General features: G+C 42.0%; 1 protein-coding gene across 1 annotated transcript; it reads right to left on the bottom strand.

The window, feature by feature from the left end:
* Positions 1-11,539: 11,539 nt before the first annotated feature.
* LOC110524844 (lamina-associated polypeptide 2) lies at positions 11,540-18,530 on the bottom strand. Its single transcript, XM_021604792.2, has 6 exons — positions 17,887-18,530; positions 16,733-16,847; positions 14,731-14,889; positions 14,372-14,484; positions 14,084-14,187; positions 11,540-13,875 (listed from the first exon to the last, which is right to left on the bottom strand). Exons 1-6 carry the CDS (start codon positions 18,115-18,117, stop codon positions 13,482-13,484), a joined length of 1,116 nt encoding a protein of 371 aa, XP_021460467.2. The 5' UTR covers positions 18,118-18,530; the 3' UTR covers positions 11,540-13,481.
* Positions 18,531-18,915: the final 385 nt, after the last annotated feature.

Below are 18,915 nucleotides of genomic sequence, written 5' to 3'. Positions count from 1 at the left end.
TTCTGATCAATTTGATGTTATTTTAATGGACAAAAAAATAGCTTTACTTTCAAAAACATGGACATTTCTAAGCTACCCCAAACTTTTGAACGGTAGTGTATTTGAGTTTCATACACTAAAAGCGAAGTATATTGTACTTAAAAAATCCTCCTTGATTTACTTAAAAGGCTGATGTTTACCTACATTACCTACATTTTTTTAAGTGAAAGGGGCGCAATATTTTTTACAGTGTAAAAGAAATGCATATTTCAGAGGTTTAAAAAGGAACAGAAAGGAACAATATAAAATGGTACTCCTTTGGGTTCGAACTGGTTCACAACTTCATTGTACTGGTTGAAAACAGTGGAACGGAACGAAAAAGAATAATGGTTCGGTTCAGAACAAAACAAGTAATTTGGGTTCCCAGTGGAGGCTACTGAGGGGAGAACAGCTCATAATAATGGCCGGAACAGAGCAAATGGAATGGCATCAAACACCTGGAAACCATGTGTTTGATGAACTTGATACCATTCCATTGATTCCGCTCCAGTCCTTACCATAACCCCGTTCTCCCCTATTAAGGTGGTTCCAATCCCTGGTTTTACACAACAATAAGATTTTCTGCTCTGCAAATTTAGACTGCCATGTTTTGGGCATTATGAATAGTATTGTGTTGAACAGTTTGTCAGATTGTCACCTCTTACTTGGACTGCTGCAACACTCATCTCCATAGCCTTTCTGTCAACCCTCTTCAATATGTTCAGAATTCTGTTGCTTCAGTGCTCACCCTGAAGGGTACACCATTTTGGTTAAGGGTACACCGTTAAGGCAAAATCGTTTTGCAGCCATTCTGATGGGCTGGCAGGGGAGAGCAAAATATAGTGTTCTCCCTCCTCTGGGTCCTTATCTGATGTTATGGTATAAAGTAAAGTATGCAACTTCTCACCATTGTGCATATTGTCTGAATGCTATTAAACCTTCAAAAGTCCATTGTTGTTCGATTTATCCTTGGATCCTTTATTTCACACCACTGGAAATGAAAACTTCCCTACATCTGCACCAAAACCTGGGAAAACATCACATCCACTCTCCACCGCTCACCTACAAATCTCTCCATGTCCTGGTTCTTTCTTACCGCTCTTACATTCTGCACACCTAAATCCCCTGTCACTCACTTTACTCATCTGACTCAGGTTCCCTTATCACCCCCAACACCAGACTCCTGGTCACTGGGAACCTTGTCTTCAACACCTTCAGCTCAGCTGCTCTCAACTCATTTGCGTATTTAAAACCAGACTCGCAAGATATCTCTTCAGACAGCACCTATGTTGCCCTCCACTCAGCGCCTATAGTTTTAATTTCTTGTTAAATGTTTTGACTAGAACCCAACACTTTGATCATATTACTCCAGTGCTAGCCTTCATGTTAAGGCCAGGGCTGATTTCAAGGTTTACTGTTAACCTACAACGCATTGCATGGACTTGCTCCTATTTATGCCTATGATTTGATCCTGCCATACATACCTACATGTATACTACAGTCACAAGACCCAGGCCTCCTTATTGTCCCTCAAATTTAGAAGGAAACAGCTGGAGAGCTCCTCTTTTATGGGATGGTCTGCAGATCCATGTGAGAGAAGCAGGTTTGGTCTCAACCTTTAAGTCTTAACTGAAGACATTTCTTCAGTAGGTCCTATGATTTAAGTGTAGTCTTGCTCAGGGGTGCGAAGGTGAACGGCAAGGCGGTGGCGAGAGGAACCACCCTTGCTGTCTCTGCCTGGACAGCTCCCCACTCTCCTGGGATTCTCTGCCTCTGACCCTATTACGGAGGCCAAGTCACTGGCTTGCTCACGCTCTCCCATGCCGTCCCTATGAGGGCGCATCATGTCATGCCAGGCTTTGTTCGCTATGCTCGACTCCCTTGGGTGGGTTGAGTCACTGATGGAATCTTCCTGTCCGGTTTTGCGCCCCCCTATGGCTAGTGTGGTGTAGGAACGTAAGCACAATGACTAACGCTAGCACAATGCGTTAGCACAACGGCTGTAAGTCTACAGGAACAGTTAGCTCAAAAGCTATTCCTGTTCATCCGAATCTGGGAAAGTAGTTTAAATGGCTTTATTGACAATGTCTCATCCTATTCATTTAACATGGAGAAAAGTACAGTCATTGGAGCTGAAAATTGTTAAGCGGGTCATCTAAGTCACGTGTCAAACTCATTCCACGGAACTCCCCTCACCTTGGTGTCTAGGTCTTAATTGAAAGGAAAAAACAAAATCCAGCAGACATTAGGCCCTCCATGGAATAAGTTTGACACCACTAATCTAAGTGGTAATTTTCTGGATGGAAAAAGACCAAAACCAGAGAGAAAGCATGCAGCGAAGATATTGAGTATTGGGACAGTGACAAATATTTGATTGTTTTGGCTCTGCACTCCAGCACTTTGGATTTGAAATTATACAATGACTGAGGTTAAAGTGCAGACTGTCAGCTTTCAATTGAGGGTAATTTCATCCATATCGGGATAATTAAGGCACTTTTTGTACATAGTCCCCCCATTTTAGAACTAACAAATCAAAAATTAAAGCTAGACAGAATTGAAAATAGCAAAAACCGGGCATTCAGGCACATGCCCATTGGTTTTGTTATGTTTGAGCAGAGGAGCACAGCATTAGCCATGGTGAAATGCATAGTATTGCAGGAAATTAGCTTTAAAACTGCAAAAATGGACTCCCAGCTCCAAGCTAAACTGTTTAGAAATTGCTGGAAATAATCTTTACAACGGCAACATTTTCTCTAGCCTGCCAAGTTGCCTTTATAGCTAATATAATATGTTCAGAGTTTACTCTTCCAATGAAATGTGGGGAGGTCAAAATAATGACATTGTCTACCAAATCTATTCACTTTAAAATGTTGATTACTTCTACTTCATATTAGCATTCACCTGATGATAAGATGTCAAAGATGGACCTTCCTGATATATGGGTGCATGGCACGAAACCCGGATGTTTTGGTTAAGGAATAAGGCAAAATGGCTCGATCCCGGATAAGGACATTGGCATTGCTGATTACAATGTCTTTTGGTGTGACAGACTGAAAAAGTGGGAGGGATGGCTATATATGTGAAATCAATTATTGTTGCATCATGCTCTTTAATTTAAATTAATTCCCCCAAAATGCGAGCTTTTGGTTATAGATGTGGCCATAAGCCAAAAAACAAATGTATCTGTTGCAGGGATTTATCCCCCATGATTTTCTATAGAACTTTCAGATCTTGTTATGAGAAAACATGCCTGGGCCAAGGCTACAAAAACGGACTCTATAGGCAGCTTTTCAGGCAATTGACGAAATAGATGCAGTTCCTCAGTCAAGAAATCCTCACTCACTAAATCTAGCTACTAGCTAAGTTCTACAGTATCTCAGACTCTGCTGATGATCTGTCTACATTTTGGAAAACAGTTAATGCACTGAAGTGTGGAAATTCCTTTTCCTTGCCTAAGCAAATTGTGTCAGACCCTGGCATCACTACTGAGAAAAATGAGAAGTGATGATTTTAATAAGCATTTTTTCTTGGCAGGCTTTTTTATCTGAAATAAATTGTGGTTTAATTGACCATGTTCAGCCAGTTGACTGCCTGCCCCTCTCCCCCAGCCTCCAGTTGGCTCGATGGAAGTTCTGTCAACTTCTAGTGCATCTTTGTTTTCATTTCAACAACTTTCTACTTGTGAAATGCTAGACGCTTTGCACAAGATTGATGTAAAAATCCACTAAGGCTTGATCCTTTCATGCTGCAGCAGAATGGCGCTGGAGTGAATAGCACAGTTTTACGGGCTCCTGACCTATTGTGCGCGTGGGGGGGCTCTGCACACATAGACAACAGCCACCCTCGAAGAATCGTTATCCCAACCATCTCACATCGATTTTGCATATTTTTTATACTGAATGTTATCAGATCTTCAGCCAAAACCTTATATTAGATAAAGGGAACATGAGTGAACAAATAACCCAACAATTACATACTTACTTCATTTATTTCATCAACAAAGTTGTGCAATTCCCTGTGTGAAAAAGTAATTGCCCTGTTACACTCAATAACTGGTTGTGCCACCTTTAGCTCCAATGACTCCAACCAAATGCTTCCTGTGATTGTTGATCAGTCTATCACATAGTTGAGGAGGAATTTTGTCCCACTCTTCCATGCAGTGTGATTTGTGGGTTTTCAATCATGAACTGATTGTTTCAAGTCCTGCCACAACATCTCAATTGGGATTAGTTCTGGACTTTGACTAGGCCATTCCAAAGCTTAAAATGTGTTGCTTTTTTAGCCATTTTATGTATACTTGATTGTGAGTTTTGGATCATTGTTTTGCTGCATGACCCAGCTTCAGCTTCAGCTCACAGACGTATGGCCTGAAATTCTCCTGTAGAATTCTCTGATACAGAGCATAATTCATTGTTCCTTCTATTAAGGCAAGTTGTCCAGGTTCTGAGGCAATAAAACATCCCCAAATGTTCACACTACCATCACCATGCTTGATCGTTGGTGTAAAGTTCTTACTGTAGAAATGCTGTGTTTGGTTTTTGCCAGGCGATCCGGACCTCTGTAATTTTTGGTCATGGCTATAATAATAATATATTCCATTTAGCAGATGCTTTTATCCAAATTCTTAAAAAAATGTATATTGTTGTAATTTTCCCCCCTTTTCCCCCCCAATTGGTAATTACAGTCTTGTCCCATCGCTGCAACTCCCGTATGGACTCGGGAGAGGCAAAGGTCAAGAGACATGCGTCCTCCAAAACACGACACTGCCAAGCCGCACTGCTTCTTGATACACTGCTCCTTGATACACTGCTCATTTAACCCAGATACAAGCTGTATTCGAATACTCATACTAACCATGCTATTTGTGACGTGATTTAAGTATATAGTATGCTTATTGGTCATAGTATGGATAGTTAGTATGCCAAAAGTTCCTGGATGTTGTAAAAATACAAAGTATACAGGCAGTGTACACTGTTTCCGTGCATTTAGTGCCCATAATGCAATTCTTCAGAAAATGGGCATGGCATCACAACGTTTTCAGATTAGAAGAAAATGCGTTCGTATGGAAAACATGTTTTGTGATTGTAGTGAAAGATGGTAGGGTATTTTTTTTTCAAGCAAAGTATATGGGAGTTGTACTCCAGTCCAATAGGTGGCGCTCTCCCTCTCCCTCCTTTTGGCAAATCTGACCATATTTCTATCCTCTTGATTCCTGCTTACAAGCACCAGTGACTCGGTCAATAAAAAAAGTGGTCAGATGAAGCAGATTCTAAGCTACAGGACTGTTTTGCTAGCACAGACTGGAATATGTTCCGGCATTGTTACGATGACATTGACACCCCCAGGTGTTAAGGGTAGGAAACAACACATCTGCCACACTGATCCTCAACACTGGGGCCCCTCAGGGGTGCGTGCTCAGTCCCCTCCTGTACTCCCTGTTCACTCATGACTGCACGGCCAGGCACAACTCATTAAGTTTGCAGACGACACAACAGACGACACAACTGATCACCAACAACGACGAGAAAGCATATATACCATACATAGGAGGTCAGAGACCTGGCCGTGTGGTGCCAGGACAACAACCTTTCCCTCAACGTGATCAAGACTAAGGAGATGATTGTGGACTACAGGAAAGGAGGACCGAGGACGCCCCCATTCTCATCGATGGGGCTGTAGTTGAGCAGGTTGAGAGCTTCAAGTTCCTTGGTGTCCACATCACCAACAAACTAACATGGTCCATGTGTAACAGTATAACTTTAGACTGTCCCCTCGCCCATACCCGGGCGCGAACCAGGGACCCTCTGCACACATCAACAACAGTCACCCACGAAGCATCGTTACCCATCGCTCCACAAAAGCCGCGGCCCTTGCAGAGCAAGGGGAACTACCACTTCAAGGTCTCAGAGCAAGTGACGTCACCGATTGAAACGCTATTTAGTGCGCACCACCGCTAACTAAGCTAGCCGTTTCACATCCGTTACACATGCACACCAAGACAGTCGTGAAGAGGGCACGACAAAACCTATTCCGCTTCAGGAGATGGAAAAGATTTGGCATGGGTCCTCAGATCCTCAAAAGGTTCTAAGGCATCATCGAGAGCATCCTCACTGGTTACATCACTGCCTGGTATGGCAACTGCTCGGCCTCTGACCGCAAGGCACTACAGAGGGTAGACCGTACGGCCCAGTACATCACAGTACAAGCTTCCTGCCATCCAGGAGCTCTATACCAGGGGTTGTCAGAGGAAGACCCTAAAAATTGTGAAAGACTCCAGCCACCCTGGTCATAGACTGTTCTCTTTGCTACCGCGGTACCGGCGTGCCAAGTCTAGGTCCAAGAGGCTTCTAAACAGCTTCTACCCCAAGCCATAAGACTACTGAACATCTAATCAAATGGCTACCCAGACTATTTTGCATTGCCCCCCCCCCCTCTTTTACGCTGCTGTTACGCTCTGTTATTATCTATGCATAAGTCACTTTAATAACTACCTACATGTATATATTACATCAATTACTTTGACTAACCGGTACCCCCTGTATATAACCTCACTATTGTAATTTTACTACTGCTCTTTAATTATTTGTTACTTTTATTTCTTATTTTTCTGTAGGTATATTTCTTAAAACTGCATTGTTGGTTAAAAAGGGCATGTAAGTAAGCATTACACTGTAAGGCCTATACCTGTTGCATTCGTTGCATGTGACAAATAACATTTGATTTGATTTTAATGCAACATTTATTGGATACCAACTGCCGTTAAACCTCATCGAAGAAGAATAATTCAGTCCTCATGAAAATCACTACAATCAAGGTCCTTTAGCTGTCACACATATTGGCTACACTAGCTAATGTTAGCCACTTTTGCCACACTGCAAACAATGTAAATGTTACCTGTATTGTATTAAGATAATGAAGTTGAAATGTCATGTAACAAATTCCATGGAGAATAAGAACACCTCCTCCCAGCTGCCCATTGCACTGAAGATAGGAAACACTGTCACCACTGATAAATCCACCATAATTGAGAATTTCAATAAGCATTTTTCTACGGCTGGCCATGCTTTCCACCTGGCTACTCCTACCCCGGTCAACAGCACTGCACCCCCCACAGCAACTCGCCCAAGCGTTCCCCATTTCTCCTTCTCCCAAATCCGTTCAGCTGATGTTCTGAAAGAGCTGCAAAATCTGGACCCCTACAAATCAGCCGGGCTAGACAATCTGGACCCTTTCTTTCTAAAATTATCTGCCGAAATTGTTGCCACCCCTATTACTAGCCTGTTCAACCTCTCTTTCTCTTGAGATTCCCAAAGATTGGAAAGCAGCTGCGGTCATCCCCCTCTTCAAAGGGGGGACACTCTTGACCCAAACTGCTACAGACCTATATCTATCCTACCATGCCTTTCTAAGGTCTTCGAAAGCCAAGTCAACAAACAGATTACCGACCATTTCGAATCTCACCATACCTTCTCTGCTATGCAATCTGGTTTCAGAGCTGGTCATGGGTGCACCTCAGCCACGCTCAAGGTCCTTAACGATATCTTAACCGCCATCGATAAGAAACATTACTGTGCAGCCGTATTCATTGATCTGGCCAAGGCTTTCGACTCTGTCAATCACCACATCCTCATCGGCAGACTCGACAGCCTTGGTTTCTCAAATGATTGCCTCGCCTGGTTCACCAACTACTTCTCTGATAGAGTTCAGTGTGTCAAATCGGAGGGTCTGCTGTCCGGACCTCTGGCAGTCTCTATGGGGGTGCCACAGGGTTCAATTCTTGGACGGACTCTCTTCTCTGTATACATCAATGAGGTCGCTCTTGCTGCTGGTGAGTCTCTGATCCACCTCTACGCAGACGACACCATTCTGTATACTTCCGGCCCTTCTTTGGACACTGTATTAACAACCCTCCAGGCAAGCTTCAATGCCATACAACTCTCCTTCCGTACAAGTAAAACTAACTACTTCTAACTACTTCAACCGATCGCTACCTGCACCTACCCGCCTGTCCAACATCACTACTCTGGACGGCTCTGACTTAGAATACGTGGACAACTACAAATACTTAGGTGTCTGGTTAGACTGTAAACTCTCCTTCCACACCCATATCAAACATCTCCAATCCAAAGTTAAATCTAGAATTGGCTTCCTATTTCGCAACAAAGCATCACTCACTCATGCTGCCAAACATACCCTTGTAAAACTGACCATCCTACCAATCCTCGACTTTGGCGATGTCATTTACAAAATAGCCTCCAATACCCTACTCAACAAATTGGATGCAGTCTATCACAGTGCAATCCATTTTGTCACCAAAGCCCCATATACTACCCACCATTGCGACCTGTACGCTCTCGTTGGCTGGCCCTCGCTTCATACTCGTCGCCAAACCCACTGGCTCCATGTCATCTACAAGATCCTGCTAGGTAAAGTCGCCCCTTATCTCAGCTCGCTGGTCACCATAGCATCTCCCACCTGTAGCACACGCTCCAGCAGGTATATCTCTATAGTCACCCCCAAAACCAATTCTTTCTTTGGCCGCCTCTCCTTCCAGTTCTCTGCTGCCAATGACTGGAACGAACTACAAAATCTCTGAAACTGGAAACACTTATTTCCCTCACTAGCTTTAAGCACCAACTGTCAGAGCAGCTCACAGATTACTGCACCTGTACATAGCCCACCTATAATTTAGCCCAAACAACTACCTCTTTCCCTACTGTATTTAATTAATTAATTAATTTTGCTCCTTTGCACCCCATTATTTTTATTTCTACTTAGCACATTCTTCCATTGCAAATCTACCATTCCAGTGTTTTACTTGCTATATTGTATTTACTTTGCCACCATGGCCTTTTTTTTGCCTTTACCTCCCTTATCTCACCTCATTTGCTCACATTGTATATAGACTTGTTTATACTGTATTATTGACTATATGTATGTTTTACTCCATGTGTAACTCTGTGTCGTTGTATGTGTCGAACTGCTTTGCTTTATCTTGGCCAGGTCGCAATTGTAAATGAGAACTTGTTCTCAACTTGCCTACCTGGTTAAATAAAGGTGAAATAAAAAAAATAATATGTTTTCGAGTTGATCCCCCTGACTAAGAATGTGCATTTACTTATTTTCAGTTGATTTACCTTACCCAGAAAATGCAGTTTGTATTGTTAAAAAAATATTCTGACTTGTTTCAATACTTTTTTAGGTTAAAGTAAGAGAATTTTAATGGTAAGAGATATCTAGGTAAGATTATAAAAATATAAGATTAAATCATGACGTCAGTGATCTTCAGGTTGGAAAGTCAGAACTCTAGAAAGAAGCCCAAGTTCCCAAGTTGGATGACCGTTCCAATCGATTTTTCCCAATGGGAGCCCGTTTTTTCTGAGTTCCCAGTTGTTTTGAACGCTCTGAAGTCTGAGATTTCCGAGTTCCCAGTTGTTATGAACGCTCTGAAGTCGGAGATTTCCGAGTTCCCAGTTGTTTTGAATGCTGCAGCAGTCTACTAAATCAATGGGGAGAGGGGAGCATGCATGGCAAGCCGGCAGCACAACGCCCGGGCACAGTGTCGTTCCCACTTGCCCAGCACTGCAATGCAGTGCCTTAGACCACTGCGCCACCCGGGAGGCCCCTGGAAAGCACTTTTAAAGAACAACCAGGCATCCTCTACTGACGGGATGAGGTCAATATCATTCCAGGATACCCGGGCCAGGTCGATTAGAAAGGCCTGTTCGCTGAAGTGCTTTAGGGTGCGTTTGACAGTGATGAGGAGTGGTCGTTTTACCACAGGCCCATTACAGACACAAGCAATGATCGCTGAGATCCTGGTTGAAGACAGCGGAGGTGTATTTAGAGGGCAAGTTGGTCTGGATGATATCTATGAGGGTGCCCCATGTTTACAGATTTAGGGTTGTACCTGGTAGGTTCCTTGATCATTTGTGTGAGATTGAGGGCCTCTATCTTAGATTGTAGGACGGCCGAGGTGCTAAACATATCCCAGTTTAGGTCACCTAACAAAATGAACTCTGAAGATAGATGGGGGGCAATCAATTCACATATGGTGTCCAGGGCACAGGTGGGGGCTGAGGGGGGTTTATAACAAGCAGCAACAGTGAGAGAGTTATTTCTGGAAAGGTGGATTTTTAAAAGTAGAAGCTTGAATTATTTGGGCACAGACCTGGATAGTATGACAGAACTCTGCAGGCTAACTCCGCCCCCTTTGGTAGTTCTATCTTGATGGAAAATGTAGTTGGGGATGGAAATTTCTGAATTTTTGGTGGCCTTCTTAAGCCAGGATTCAGACACGGCTAGGACATCAGAGTTGGCGGACTGAGCTAAAGCAGTGAATAAAACAAACTTAGGGAGGAGGCTTCTGATGTTAACATGCATGAAACTAAGGCTTTAACGGTTACAAAAGTCAATAAATGAAAGCACCTGGGGAATAGGTGTGATGCTGGGGGCTACAGGGCCTGGGTTAAATTCTACATCACCAGTGGAACAGAGGAGGAGTAGGATAAGGGTACGGCTAAAGGCTATACGAACTGGTCGTCTAGTGCATTCGGAACAGAGAATAAAAGGAGATTTCTGGGCGTGGTAGAACAGATTCAGGGCATAATGTACAGACAAGGGTATGGTAGGATGTGAGTACAGTGGGGGTAAACCTAGGCATTGAGTGACGATGATAGAGCTTGCATCTCTGGAGCCACCAGCTAAGTCAGGTGAGGTTTCCCCATGTGTGGGGTTTGTGACAAAATAGCTATCTAAGGCATGTTGAGCTGGACTAGGGGCTCTACAGTGAGATAAAACAACAACTAACCGAAACAGCAGAAGACAAGGCATATTGACATTAGAGAGGAATGTGTAGCCGAGTTAGCTAATAGTTTTGACTAATTGCAGTTTGTGACAAAATAAGCTAGTATACACCATCGAAACAGCTGTGAAATCTATTTTCCATAACCAACAATATTGTTGTTTCTGCTGTTTGAAGCTGGTGTACAAAACCTAAATGAAAAAGATAATAACGCTAGTCACTGTGACGTCCAGATGTTGAAGAATATTGTAAGTTCTCTCCCTCGCCCATCGAAGTAAGCATACCTTTCTTATGAAAATTGTAATCAGTGCCTGGCTGTTGTTGCCAGCGTAACTAGTTGGCTTGTTCAAAGTCTAAGTTAAGAGCGAGTGTGACATCCCTTTGGCATACTCTTCTTTCACCTTTCAGTTGGATGCTTATCTCACTCTGCATGCCTGTCTTCAAATTCTGTTGAAATGTTCTCAAACGAGCATTCAGAGATGTTTTTAAGCATGCGACCAACTGGGTTTGACTGTGGGTGTCTGCACAGTGCGCACCACAATACTGTTCACCAGCTGAACTAAATCCTAGGCATTACCGCAGAGAGCCAACACAAGTCTTCATGTTGAGAGAAGGGTTCTAAATATCGTCATCAACAGATAGCACAGTAGCTGTCTTCTTTTCTCAGATGACCAAGAGTATGGAATCTCCTCATTAAAGAAAACCATGTGGAGAGAATTGACTTACCACATTTATTTAATGATATTATCTATTAGAAATAAAAACAGATAAAAAAACCTTAACCCCACAATATACTTTCATCCTTGCTTGGGAAGCTAGCTGCTTGATCAAAGTCAAAAACATTTAATCTTTAATATATTCACTTGTGTAACAAGTAAACAAAGAGGTTCAGATTTAGGATAGCACTTTAAAAAAAAGCGACATCCTACTTTCACCTATGGTACTTTATTTTCCTACAATAAAATAATAAAAAAGTTCACAATTCACATTTGAAAAATACGGAACAAAATAAATAACAGTTTTTTCTTCTTTTTTTTCAAACAGTGTGGACGAACATGTCAACTTCTTTACAAGTGAATGTCAGTAACTGGTCAACATAAGTGGCTATCACTTTTGTCATTATTACCTCTGCTATCAAGATGAAGTATACAAGAGGCAAACTCTATTTGAGTTTTTGACTCATTAAAATTAGAATAGGATCATGAGCCATTTACTTGCTCAACTTTATTTAGCAAAAATAGAATTCTTCCAAGATCCGTAGCAGTATGTATGGAACCATTAAGAAGGGCTGTGTGGATGCACTAAATATAAAGACAGCCAGTCCTAGGTCGTGTTCATTCGGCACCACATGGAAAAAAACACAGAATCAGAGAATATTTGTCCAATAAGGACTACCCACTTGTGTTTTCCTGTTTCAAAACTTTTTGCTACGGTGAGCATGCCCTTTAGATAGGACTGAAGGATCTTGAATCTTCAGAGCAACAAAGCACTAAAGATGAAACACAAAGCTATACTGGGATTTGGTCATCACAGACTGATGAGCCATTCAACTACCAGACCACTTACTGTTAGACAGGTCCTAAATCTGCTTTTGCTGTCTTGCCAACTCCTCCTGACAATGACCAAGAGAGTTGGCAAGATAGCACATACAGATCTGGGACCAGGCTTACTTACTGCAGTTCATCTCCCCAACAGCTTTTCAATGTATTGATGGCTCTACACAAGCAGTTTAAAGACAACTAATAGTTTTAGCAATCAAACTCATAGTTTATAGCGTGAAAAAGGGCTTCTCCTCATTCAGTGACAAAACCTTATTTAACACTATTGGACAGTATTATGACTCCTCGCAGCAGTGATCCAATTAACTTAGAGCAAATTAGAATAGACCTGAGCACCATTCAATTCATAGTTTAAAAACATTATTCTACATATCTCTATTATTAATACTACAGTGTATATTCAAAATCCATACAGAAATACTTGTAGATATTTCCGTAATCAGTAGCAGGGTTGGGGTCAGTTCCATTTCAATTCAGGAAGTGCACTCCAATTCTAATTCTCTCCAAAGTTTTTTATGAGGAACCTTTGGAATTTAGTCTACTTTCTGAATTGACTGGAATTGAAATGGAATTGACCTCAACCCTGGCACTATGCAAGTTCTAACAGTGTGCCTGGCACAACAGACACCCCGAAAACTACAACCATGTCCTTCAAAAACTACAACCATGCATGTGACCTGTCCTCGCAATATCACATGGGAGTTCTATCTACACACATAAGTGAAAAATACACACAAAGAATGCACAAAATGCACTTCACACTATGATTAAAAACAACTTAATAAAAACTAGTCTATTCAGACTGTCATGACAAGACAGTGCTGGTTTGTTTTACAAGAAGCTGGTGTTGGTTAGGTTGAATGCCCTTCCTTTCTCTCCTTAGCGGGGACGAGGAGAAGTGAACAAGGAAGGGACAGGGTGAGACAGTCTACCAGCCAGATTAAATGTCAGTCAGTCCTCCAAGATGGTCAACCATGTATAAATAGATGAAGATGGAGTTGGTGACCAGATGAAGGGGGTCTTTGACCTCTATTGGACAGCCTGGTAAAATAGTAGAAAGAATTATAATAAAAGAGAGCAGGGTGGAGTAGGTGTATTGCTTACTTGCCTCCACCCTCAGCTCCTGCACTTTGGCTGCTGCTGGCCCCCATGCCCAGAGGCACAATCACATTATCGACCACGGCATTTACCACCTTATCAACCGTGCTATACAGGTGAACCTTGGCGTCGTTTATCAAACCCTTGACGGACTGGACCTGATCTGCATCAAGGTGCTGGATGACGAAGTAGATGGAACCGGCTACAGTGATGAGCACCATGAGCTTTAGTAGGACAGAGAGGAATCCTTGCCTGGCCCGTTCTGAGCCCAGGGAGCTGCACTCAGAGTGAGACTCTGTGTAGATGGAGCGCTCCAGGAGAGACTTGTTCAGCCAATAGTTGCTGGGTTTCACCGGTCGGCCAGCCGCACCATGGATCGATCTCCTGCATGTGGCGCTGGGGAGAGAGGAGGATTAGAGGATAATGTGACAAAGTAATTTCTGACAAGTCATGTTTAACAACTGCTGTAAAGATTTTACTGGTAAGTGCCCCTGTGTTCTTGGAGCCATACATGTAAAAAAAAGATCAGGAGATGGGATCTGTCTTAGTTTGACCAAAAGTGAAAGGTTCCACATACTAGTGATAGGGCCTAAAAAGGTCTTACCTGATGCCTATGGGTGAAAGGATCTCATTAGCGAGAATCTCCTCAACATTCTTCCCCGTCTTTTTAGGGGTCTGGTCACCAGTTGCTAGACTCTCATCCACCACCTGTGAACATTGATAATGACAACAGATGATTGAGAGGTTGAGGTTTATGGGTGCAAGATAAGATTATTTACATATGTGCTGAACTGTCTTGCTGTTGAAGATGAATGCTGTTTTAATGTGAGAGCTCTGGTGAGTGTGACTTTGCATTGTATTTACTTAAATCAACTTGAACTTAAAGGCTTACCTTGTTGCTCCGTCTGCTGCTGGTCCTGATGGTGACAGGAGTCTTCCCTCTGCTCATCACAGACTTCTCCACAACAGCAGCTGGCTCTGGTTCAGGAGCAGCTGTAATCTCATCTGACAGAGGTAAAGCGAACACAAGTCAGCGAGAATCAAGGCATCTAAACGGAGTAAAAAAGGATCCATTCCATTTCTGAAATTCCAATTTCCCCATTTCTTTTCAGTTTAGGCCTACTTCCTGAATTGAAATTGAAACCAACCCTTAATTAAATAAAATCAAAATGTATTAGTCACATGCGCTGAATAAGTGTGCTGCTTAATTAATGGTGCAGGTTCTTGTGCAGTTATAATATCTCATCTCACCTTCCTCCTTGTCACTGTACTGGTCAGAGAGTGTGTTGCCGTTCTGGTTGCCGTCTGCCTTGACTGCTGCAGCGGTAACAGTGGCAGTCTCGGATAGGCTAGGGGCCTCAGGGGCAGGTGTATCCAGTTGCTTCTTCTCATAAAGAATGCGAGTGCAGCCTGAAGACAAGGGGAAACAAGTTAGAAGTGAAGGGGGTTACATTTAGTCAAGGATCTCTCACTGACTGTTTCAGTCTGTTGGTGCATCTCAATTGGAGGTCGACCGATTAATTAAGGCCGATTTCAAGTTTTCATAACAATCGGAAATCAGTAATTTTGGATGCCGATTTTGCTTCTTTTTTTTACACCTTTATTTAACTAGGCAAGTCAGTTAAGAACACATTCTTATTTTCAATGACGGCCTAGGAACAACTGCCTTGTTCTGGGGCAGAACGACAGATTTTTACCTTGTCAGCTCTGGGATTCAATCTTTCAACCTTACAGTTAACTAGTCCAACGCTCTAACCACCTGCCTCTCCTCGCACTCCACGAGGAGCCTGCCTGTTACGCGAATGCAGTTGAAGCCAAGGTAAGTTGCTAGCTAGCATTAAACTTATCTTATAAAAAACAATCAATCAATCATAATCACTAGTTAATCACTAGTTAACTACACATGATTGATGATATTACTAGTTTATCTAGCGTGTCCTGCGTTGCATATAATCGATGCAACGCTGGGGGATGATTTAACAAAAGCGCATTTGCGAAAAAAGCACAATCGTTGCACGACTGATTATGACATAACATTGAAGGTTGTACAATGTAACAAGAATATTTAGACTTAGGGATGCCACCCGTTAGATAACATACGGAACGGTTCCGTATTTCACTGAAAGAATAAACGTTTTGTTTTCGAAATGATAGTTTCCGGATTTGACCATATTAATGACCAAAGGCTCGTATTTCTGTGTTTTATTATGTTATAATTAAGTCTATGATTTGATATTTGATAGAGCAGTCTGACTGAGCGATGGTAGGCAGCAGCAGGCTCGTAAGCATTCATTCAAACAGCACTTTCGTGTGTTTTGCCAGCAGCTCTTCGCAAGCATAGCGCTGTTTATGACTTCAAGCCTATCAGCCTAATGGCTGGTGTGACCGATGTGAAATGGCTAGCTAGTTAGCGGGGTGCGCGCCAATAGCGTTTCAAACGTCACTCGCTCTGAGACTTGGAGTAGTTATTCCCCTTGCTCTGCAAGGGCCGCAGCTTTTGTGGAGCGATGGGTAACGCTGCTTCAAGTGTGGCTGTTGTTGATGTGTTCCTGGTTCGAGCCCAGGGAGGAGTGAGGAGAGGGACGGAAGCTATACTGTTACACTGGCAATATTAAAGTGCCTATTAGAACATCCAATAGTCAAAGGTCAATTAAATACAAATGGTATAGAGAGAAATAGTCCTATAAATACTATATTAACTGCAACCTAAAACCTCTTACCTGGGAATATTGAAGTCTCATGTTAAAAGGAACCACCAACTTTCATATGTTCTCATGTTCTGAGCAAGGAACTGAAACGTTAGCTTTTTTACATGGCACATATTGCACTTTTACTTCTCCAACACTTTGTTTTTGCATTATTTAAACCAAATTGAACATGTTTCATTATTTATTTGAGGCTAAATTGATTTTTATTGATGTATTATATTAAGTTAAAATAAGTGTTCATTCAGTATTGTTGTAATTGTCATTATTACAAATAAAACATTTTTATTTTTTTTATTTGTTATTTTATTTTTTAAACCGTCCGATTAATCGGTATCGGCTTTTTTTGGTCCTCAAATAATCGGTATCGGTGGTGAAAATAAAGTGGCTTCCTCTCCTTGTCTCATTCACATCATCTGCACAGATGTACAAGAACTGATGAGAGGAAAGCTTATCTTCTCAGATCAATGCAGATGAAGTGGCGGAGCAAGGAAAGGAGAGGACGCCATTTTAAGACACACCCTGAGTAAAACATAAGGAAGACTCACCAACTATGGGTCCAACATTGACTCCATGCTTCAACAGCTCATGTTTTAAGCCTGCATCTGTAAGGTCTGTCACTTTCACTTCTTCTGACCGAGGCTTGTCAGTCCTGGTGGCTTTCTGTGGATGGATGGATTATGGGTGTCAATTCATAGACCTGGGTAAAAAGCTTATCTAGAGACTGAAGATGAACCTATCTCTGTTTTAACTAAGATGATCTACAAAGAACACAGACATTAGAGAACCAGTAAGTAAAGCCCTATTCAGACGGGATTCGTTTTACTGGGGGAGGTCTGGTAATGTAATTATGTGCACGAGCACAAAACACCACATCTGTAATTTTAGTCCCGCCCGAATCTGCCATCTCAGTCGTTTTTACATGGCAGGAGAGTAATAATTCCAGCCAGAATAACCTAGTGTTTTTTGGCAAAGTCCAAGGTCCTCTGAAAATACTAGTCCAGTGCAAATCGACATCCCTGTTTTATGAGAGAAATGTCTGTGTTTGACAGGTGTTAATCACAGTTTGAGCAAGAAAAGAATAACTGATTCGATAAATCGAAAGAAGTGCTGCCTATAGGCTATATATGAATGGCCTACATGCACCAACTTTCACAGTGAATGCTTTTGTTTACGTTTCGTGCGTATGAATTGTATATAGCCAAATGAATCAGTAAAAAATATTGTGCTAAAACTTTGCACATACACTGCTACCATCTAGTGCCCAAAATCTAAATTGCGCCTGGGCTGGAATAATACATTATGGCTTTTCTCTTGCATGTCAAAGATGATCTAATGTGTTATATTCTCCGACATTAATTTCACATTTCCACAAACTTCAAAGTGTTTCCTTTCTAATGGTATCAAGAATATGCATATCCTTGCTTCAGGTCCTGAGCTACAGGCTCAGATGTTGGTATGTCCTTTTAGGCAAAAATTGGAAAAAAGGGTCAGATCCTTAAGACGTTTTAAGAGGGAAAGAAACAGGAAGGGGGATATTTAAATGAATAACATTCACGTTATATGGAAAGGTTGCTCTCGGTCAGATTAATGGGCTAATGGAAAGGCAACAATCATTTAACACAGGTACCTAGTAATTTCATGCGTTACAAAATCAATTAATAGCACTGTAATGACCAATAATAACATATTCATAACTTACTCTTCCAGAAAGACTCTTGTTGGAGACTATAGGGGTAGGTAGTTCTTCATCACTGGAGAACATGTCTGTAAGTGGACTTTTCTGGTTCAGAACGGTCAAGTTCTTCAAGTACAATTGAACATATACATGTTTCTTCTGCTCGGAGACGGGAAGCGGCACATTGTTGGCCGTGAGCTCACTTTTGAGTTTATCCTTCGTGAGAACTGACGGATTTTCGAGAAATTCCGCCATGTCCGTTTCCTTTCTCGTAGATAAAAACAGTATGCGGGTGTAAATTAGCTAGGTAAATTCTTAAATTGAGCAGTTAGCAAGCTCGGTCGTAACAACAAAGGAACGTGCAGAGTTGGAAGTGTCGGTAAACGAAAAGACTGGTGCCCAGCAACGATTATTCAGCTATCATGAGCTAGCTATCCGATTCAACTTAACGTACTTATTATTATTTTTTATCTTAGAAATATTCACTCTCTATCGCGTGTCCCGGCTGAGATTGTTTGGTTAAACTACAGCTGCACTGTGATGGTATATTGAAACCGAACAAGTACATACATATTCAAACTATTTGAAGAACGATATTAGCTAAAAACCCGGACCCTTTTTTGTTGTTGCTGTCTGTCTGTATATCAGGCAACAAAGAGGAGAGGTATTGGACGTTAGACCCCAAGAAACTAGATGGTGATTGGTCAGTCTTGAAAAAAACAAACGCACCCCGCCACAAAGAAAGAGCCCAGTGGAGCCTGCAACATCCGTTGGCGTAATCGACAGTCAAAATATAGTATGTGGAATTCTGTCCGGAATTTCTGGATTTCTGCCCAGATGGATATTGGCATAGTTAAAAGTTCTTTATAATTACATTTCCAATGTACATTTTCAATGTCATAACACTGATGAAACTGCACCCCCATCTGAAGATGGCAGTGTTATCCACCATATGGTCGCCTGTAAGTATTCGTGGAGCGCAGGCCATTAAGCACTTCACATTTCACAGACCATAAGCGACAAAGGAAAGCTGTTACTATAAACAGTGTTACA

This window comes from Oncorhynchus mykiss, chromosome 1 (genome assembly GCF_013265735.2).
Source record: "Oncorhynchus mykiss isolate Arlee chromosome 1, USDA_OmykA_1.1, whole genome shotgun sequence".
Taxonomy (NCBI): Eukaryota; Metazoa; Chordata; class Actinopteri; order Salmoniformes; family Salmonidae; genus Oncorhynchus; species Oncorhynchus mykiss.
This window is presented reverse-complemented; position numbering and strand designations above follow the sequence as displayed.